This window comes from Pristis pectinata, chromosome 24 (genome assembly GCF_009764475.1).
Source record: "Pristis pectinata isolate sPriPec2 chromosome 24, sPriPec2.1.pri, whole genome shotgun sequence".
Taxonomy (NCBI): Eukaryota; Metazoa; Chordata; class Chondrichthyes; order Rhinopristiformes; family Pristidae; genus Pristis; species Pristis pectinata.
The window spans coordinates 1,411,432-1,418,767 of record NC_067428.1 but is presented as its reverse complement, the minus strand read 5'-3'; the positions used below and the strand labels follow the sequence as shown (position 1 = coordinate 1,418,767).

General features: G+C 53.7%; 1 protein-coding gene and 1 long non-coding RNA gene across 2 annotated transcripts in view; one reads left to right on the top strand and one right to left on the bottom strand.

The window, feature by feature from the left end:
- The window catches only part of LOC127582635 (thymic stromal cotransporter homolog), an 11,234-nt gene extending 8,685 nt beyond the window's left edge, over window positions 1–2,549 (top strand). Inside the window, exons 3-4 of the mRNA XM_052038109.1 lie at window positions 585–741; window positions 2,189–2,549. Of these exons, the coding sequence (XP_051894069.1) occupies window positions 585–741; window positions 2,189–2,282 (251 nt within the window). The 3' untranslated portion in view covers window positions 2,283–2,549. The remainder of the gene's footprint in view (window positions 1–584; window positions 742–2,188) is intronic.
- A 183-nt stretch (window positions 2,550–2,732) lies between these two features.
- On the bottom strand, window positions 2,733–6,417 carry LOC127582643 (uncharacterized). The gene is made up of 3 exons (XR_007958139.1): window positions 6,343–6,417; window positions 4,971–5,036; window positions 2,733–3,424 (listed from the first exon to the last, which is right to left on the bottom strand). It is a non-coding gene; the product is annotated as an uncharacterized LOC127582643 (long non-coding RNA).
- Between the last annotated feature and the right edge of the window lie 919 nt (window positions 6,418–7,336).

Here is a 7,336-nt window from a genome sequence, read left to right as displayed (position 1 = left end):
TGCAAACCCACAGCCTTTGGCTGCTCGGTCTGGATAGCCACCTTTCAGCCTTAAGCCCCCACCCAGAGGTCACTCTACATACTCTAGAGGTGGTTTCAGTGTAACATCTGGTCATTGTATCACCTGAGGTGAGCAGCCTGGGGTATCATCTCCCAGGAGATGAAGGTGACACACGGGTGGTGCTCCAGGGGACTCGGGCACATTGATGCCTGATGATCGTGCATCTTATGATAGCTGGGGTATTGGCAGATCTGCCTGTGGGAAATGTCAAGTAGCTGGCAAGCCACCTGCAGCTTCACACACAACGTGAAGCCCATCCTGTCCAGCGAGTGGTGTCCAGCCCTAGCACAAGGCACCTGAACAAGTGAGCTCTGTGCTTCTTTCAGTGCACACTGAGCACCCATGGCTCTGGATTCCAGTGTTCAAAGGCTGTGTGTGTGTGTGCATGCGTAGAACACTCCAGCCCCCAGTACAATGTGGATATGTGTATTTGGGTCAGTAAGTTCAATATTTAGCAAACAAAGTGGTGCTAGTGATTTTCCGAGCTTCATGGCCAAGGTTTGATGCCCTTTATTTGCCCTCAGGCTCCATTTTCGCCTGGCTTCAGACAGCCATGACTCTGGCGGACGTGATATCTACCCTTACCTTCAACAGTCTGTACGTCGCCTTCCTCGAGTGGTACAGCGGCTTCTCTCTGCTTCTGGCTGCAGCGGTTTGTTGGCTCAGCACTCTCCCGGTTGTGTAAGTACAAATCTCACACCAACCACGGTGACAGGGATGAGGCCATCGAGCCTTGAGCCTGTTCTACTGTTCCATAGGCCACAGGTGATCCTGCACCTTGTTGGACGGATTTTTTTTTATTCCAAAATAAACTTTATTCATAATAAAAGACAAACTATATACAATAATAAAACAGTGCAAACCTTTACATTCGTGCACGGATCAATCATTAGTGTTACTTTTTATAAAACACACAGCACCGATGCCGCTCATGTGGCTCCCTGGGGTGATACCTCAGTCCCATATTTACAATATTTAGGGGCTTTCTCACCTGACCCTGCCCCTCCCTCTCCTGTGACAGAAGAACCCTAAACTGTAGTCCTTCCCCACCGAGCCCTTGCGTTGGCTGCACCCAGCTTCAGCACGTACTCCTGCAGCCTGGAATGTGCCAGCCGGCAGCATTCCCCTACGGACATCTCGCAGAGCTGGGAGACCAACCAAGTTTCGGGCAGACCAAAGGGCGTCTTTCACCGAGTTGATGACCTTCCAGCAGCAGTTGATGTCCGTCTCTGTGTGTGTCCCCGGGAACAGCCCGTAGATCAGAGAATCCTCTGTTACGCAGCTGCTGGGGATGAAACGTGACAAGGACCCTTGCACCTTTCACCACACCCTCCTCGCAAACCCACAGCCCGCAAAGAGGTGGGCAACCGTCTCGTCCCCAACGCAGCCCTCCCAGGGGCAGCGCGCGCTGGGAGTGAGGTCCCGACCATGCAGGAAGGATCTGACTGGGAGGGCCCCTCTCACCGCCAGCCAAGCGAGGTCTTGCCTGCTTGTTGGTGAGTTCTGGCGATGAGGCATTCTGCCAGATGGTCTGGACAGTCTGCTCAGGGAACCACCCCACAGTGTCCATCGAGTCCTTCTCCTGCAGTGTCTGCAGGATGTTCCGTGCTGACCACTGCCTGATGGACTTGTGGTCAAAGGTGTTGGTCTGGAAGAACTTTCCACGAAGGACAGGTTAGCGCGGGCAGCGTCCAGCTGACTGGGACGTTGTGCGGCAATGAGGCCCATCCTTCACAACACCAGGGACAGGTAGAACCTCGGTACGTAGTGACCCTTGGTGCCACGTAACTTTGGTTCCACACACAGCCTGATGCAGCCACGGAGGTGGTCGGATGCCATGTCCTCTGACACCCCGTGTGCCCAAGACTGGACCAATGAGTGCGTCATGCGACGATGCGTCAGCATGTATGGTTTCTTCTCAGTCCTCAAGGGGTGGGCAGTACTGTAAACTTAGCTTTGACTGATGGGAGGGTGTGCGGTTGGCACTGACTTAGAGCGACAGAGTGGGGAGCGAGCACAGCAGTGGAACCAGTTCCGTTTACTCTGGTGCTGACGATGGACGAATTGCTGCTGAGTCTCAGTCCAAGTTGTGACATTTAACCCTTTTGTGGCTGTATCTCTGCTGCAGGATTTACAGCTACCGGCTGAGCAAGGGCGATGGCAGTCAGGGTTCTGACACAGACTCCACTCAGAGGATGGTCATCGATGACTTTCTCCGATGAATACTCGACCTCTTCCGTCTTCACAGTGAGGTGACCGACTGGAAACATCACTGGAGCTGCCAATTATGGTGTGAAAGTGTCTCAGTGGAGAATGAGAGCACTTGGAAAATTATAATAACTTTTAAAGAAATTCTCTTTCATTGTACTGTAGAAACAGAACTGAGCTCTGTCTGAGAGGTGTGGAGATTCTTCTAACTTTTGTTGGTTACAGTAATAAATGCACTGGATTACCAGACGATAGTAGCACTTCTGCATTACAAATGCAAGGGACAACGGTTCCAATCCCATGTGAATGAATCTCAAGTGTGAGGTGTTGCACTTTGGGGGATCAAATATAAAGGGACAATGCACAGCTACTGGCAGGAACCTTAACAGTGTTGATGTACAGAGGGATCTTGGGGTCCAAGTCCATAGCTCCCTGAAAGTGGCTACACAGGTCAATAGGGGGGTAAAGAAGGTGTACGGCATGCTTGCCTTCACTAGTTGAGGCATTGAGTTCAAGAGTCAGGAAGTTATGTTGCAGCTTTATAAAACTCTGGTTTAGGCCACATATGGAGTATTGCATTCAGTTCTGGTCGCTCCATTACGGGAAGAATGTGGAGGCTTTGGAGAGGGTGCAGAAGAGGTTCACCAGGAGGTTGCCTGGATCAGAGGGCATGAGCTATAAGTAGAGATTGGATAAACTTGGGTTGTTCTCTCTGGAGCGGCGGAGGCTGAGGGGAGACCTGATAGAGGTTTATAAGATTATGAGAGGCATCGATGGGGTAGACAGCTGGTATCTTTTTCCCAGGGTTGAAATGTCTAATACCAGAGGGTGTGCATTTAAAGTGAGGGGGGAAAGTTCAAAGGAGATGTGCGGGGCAAGTTTCTTACACGGAGAGTGCTGGGTGCCTGGAATGCGCTGCCAGGGGTGGTGGTGGAGGCAGATACGATAGACGGGTTTAAGAGGCTCTTAGACAGGCATATGGAGTGCAGAGAATGGAGGAATATGGACCGTGTGTAGGCAGAAGGGATTAGTTTAGCTAGCTGTTGAATTACTAGTTTAATTATTTCGGCACAACATGGTGGATGGAAGGGCCTGTTCCTGTGCTGTACTGTTCCAACTTCTGTGTTCTGTGGTGAGCATTTGAGTTCCAGAACCCCTAAAACAAAAGGATGATATCAGAAGAAGTGTGCATGTCAGAGCTTCACAGAGCCGTGCAACACAGAAACAGGCCCTTCGGCCCACCACATCCATGCTGACCTTCTAGCCCATCTACACTGATCCCATTTTCCTGCACTAAATCCGTATCCTTCTCTGCCTTGCCTATTCAGTGATTGTATCTGCCTCCACCACCTCCTCTGGCAGCACGTTCCACACACCCACCACTCTCTGTGTAAAAAAAACTTACCCCTCCGATCCCCTTTAAACCTCCTCCCTCTCACCTTAAACCCATATCCTCTTGTTTTTGACACCCCAACCATGGGGAAAAGATTCTAAGTCAAGATAAGATCTTTATTAGTCTCATGTACATCGAAAAGTGAAATGCATATTTTGCGTAGAATGTGCTGGTGGCAGCCCGCAAGTGTCGCCACGCTTCCGGCGCCAACATAGCACGCCCACAACTTCCTAACCCATACGTCTTTGGAATGTGGGAGGAAACCGGAGCACACGGAGGAAACCCACGCAGACACGGGGAGAACGTACAAACTCCTTACAGACAGCGGCAGGAATTGAACCCAGGTAGCTGGCGCTGTAATAGCGTTACACTAACTGCTACACTACCGTGCCTGCCCCTACACTACCCCATCTACCCTGTCTGTGCCTCATAACTTTATACACCTCTACCAGCTCACCCCTCAGCTGCCTTCGGTCCAGCCTATCCAATCTCTCCCTATAACTAAGGTCCTCCAAGTCCAGGCAACACCTCACGAATCTCCTCTGCACTCACCTCCTTCTTACCATGATGCCAGAACTGCACACAGAACCGCAAGTGTGGCCTAACCAGTGCTTTGTAAAGTCCCAACCCTTACCTTCCATGCCCAGACCACACGCCTTCTTCACCACACTACCTACCTGTGATGCCAACTTCAGGGAGCTAAGGTTCCACTGTTCATTAACCTTCCTTATCACCCCACTATTTAGTGCACATGACCTCACGCTACTTGGCTTCCCAAAGTGCACTTGTCAGGATTAAACTCCATATGCCAACTGTCTGCCCAACTCTACATCCTACTGTAGCCTCAGACGTCCTTCCTCACCATCCACACCACCACCTCAGTACTCATACCTCCCATTCACTCAACCACATCACCAACTGCAAGGGTCCCAGCACCGAACCCTGCAGCAGGCCAATAGTCACAGACTTTCAATCTTCCCTCCTGTCACCAACTCAATTTTGGATCCAATTAGCCAGCTCACCTTGGACCTCATGTGCCTTAACCTCCTGGACCAGCCTACTGTGCAGGACCTTGTCAAATGCTGTACTGGAGTCCATACAGACACCTATCGCCCTGCCTTCAACAATCTTTTTTTGTTTCCTCCCAGAAAACTCAATCAAGTTAGTGAGACAGGATTCCCCCTGCACAAAGCCATGTTGACAATCCCTGTCAATCTCTGCCTTTCCAAATGGACATAAATACTATCCCTTAGGATCTTCTCCAATAATGTCCTGACCACTGATGTGAGTCTCACCAGTTTGTCCTTACCTGCTGCAGGTACAACATCAGGGACAGGGACAACATCGGGAATCGTCCAGTCTTCGGGCACCTCACCTGTGGTTCATGAGGATGCAGAAATCTCTGTCAGAGCCCAAGTTATCTTCTGCCCTGCTTCCCATAACATGGTGGGATGGATCAACCCTTTTGCATCCAATAGCATCTAACGTCTCCTCCTTAATACTGACCTGCTTGAGATTACCCACCTACCCCTCCGTGAACCCACTGCCCTCCTTGTCCGTCTCCTTGGTCAATGCAGACCAGGTATTTATTTAGGAGTGGGCCCACATCCCCTGGCTCTACACACTGATTACCCCTTTGGTCCTAAGGGGACCACACTTTCCTTGGACACCCTACTGCTCCTGACAGAGTGTCTTGGGATTCTCCTTAATCTTACTGGCCAAGGATATTCCATGGCCCTTTTCTGCCCTTCTAAATTTCTTTCTTATCTCCTACACACGTCTACACCCCTCTCCGACACAATCTACACCCCTCCCCTACACACTCTAAACACCCCTCCCCTACACACTCTACACCTTTCCATTAGAAGTCCAACTACCACTCCAGCTGTGGTCTGACAGGAGCTGCCGGTGTTACATTTCTGTAAAATCCACGCTGATTATCAATTCTTTTAAGGAATGAAGTTTGTCAGTAATTCAGCGATAATAAACCTGATTCTGTTTCACCTCCCCCAGTGTGTGAGGCTGAAGGACTTTTCAATTCCTCAGAAACTGTGGCGGGACACAGGGTTGGGGAACATCTGCCAGACCTGCCTGTGACGCGGACAACCTATGAAGGAATGTAAGAGCCAGCTGGAGGAGATGGGACACAAACGCTGGGAGGGCTCAGGTCAGGCAGCCTCTGTGCAGAGAGAAGCAGAATGACACTGTCGGGTGCAAGGCCTGTCCTGAACTGGTCACCCGCCTGTCCTGCCACAGGCGCACCCTGAGCTGCTGATATCTCCAAAATGTTGCTGGGATGTGTAACACCCAGACATTGCATCAGGAGACATCAGGTCAGCTTGAGGCTTACTCTGAGACACCTTGCAGGATGGCGTGCCTGCCAGCTGTCCCGGGTAAAATGTCCCCTGCTTCTGTGAGAAGGCCGCGGCTGACCGAGCTTTGCCCTCAGCCTGTCACCAGAGGAATGTCAGACGACCAAAGTCGTCAGAGGAATGCAGAGGCAACACCCCAAACAAGAGGCAGCACTTGTGGCTGAGCCAGTGGCAAAACCAGCAGCGCTGCTTCTCCCACATCTCTCACACTGCAGGCGAAGACACACAGCCACTGCCCCCCCCCCCCCCCCCCGTTAACGTTACACCCCCGGGAGACCAGTTCATGTTCCAAACACCAGGAATTCTCACCGCTGGAGGCTCAGTGAACCACGGCACCCACCACATCTGACCCAGCCGTTCTCAGGAGCACTCACTGAGATTCAGTCCCTCCCCTCCCCTCCCCTCCCCTCCCCTCCCCTCACTTCCCCTCCTCCCCTCCCCTCCTCCCTTCCCCTCCCTCCCTCTGTCCAACCTCTCCACAAACCTTCCCTAATCTGTCCCGCCCTTCTTCCCCAGCCTTCCTCCCTCCCTTCCCCACCCTCACACCCCGTGTCCCGGCCCTCCCTCCCTCGCCATGTCGGTGCCTGTCTCACCGCCGCCCGGGCTCCCTCTCTCCGTTCTGGCCGTCGTTTTGCAGCGGTCCCCGCACCGGCTCAGCCCGGCACACGGAGCTGCCTCCGGCGGGTGCCCCCCGGGAAGCCCGTTGCCGGCACCGAGCTCACAGCCACCGCAGGAGCGGGCGTGCGGCGGGTCTCGTCCCCCTGCGGCGCTGGTGACGGGTTGAAGTTGTCAGTTCGGGGGGTCCCGCCCGGGGACGGGTTTCCCCGGCCGGCAGCCCGACATCTCATCTGCAGCTCTGCGCACTCTCCGAGGGTCGCGGGTTTCGGGAGACCCTGTAACCTCGGAACCCCCCCCCCCGACTGGCGGCCGGTGCAGCTCGGTCCCGTCCCGGACAACGTCTCTGCCCTTCCCACACACGGACTGAGCCCGGGGCACCGGGGAGGATGCCGGCGGGTCGAGCAGCGTCTGCGGGACAATGAATGCCGCCGTTTGTGGTTGGACCCCTGCGCCGGGACTCAGGCAGATCCGGAGCGGCTCCGGCCCGCTCTGTCCCTGCTCTGAGAGCGCCGGTCCTGCCGCTCATCTCCGCCCGAGGTGCCGGTGACGCCCCCCCCCCCCCCCCCCCGGCCACCGTGCATGGGACGGGCAGCTTCAGTTTCCCTCCCTCCTGTGTTGGCAGTGTTATACAGACACCCTGGTGATTCCTAGACAGGAGCGCAGTGACAGTGCGTGGAGATGCACC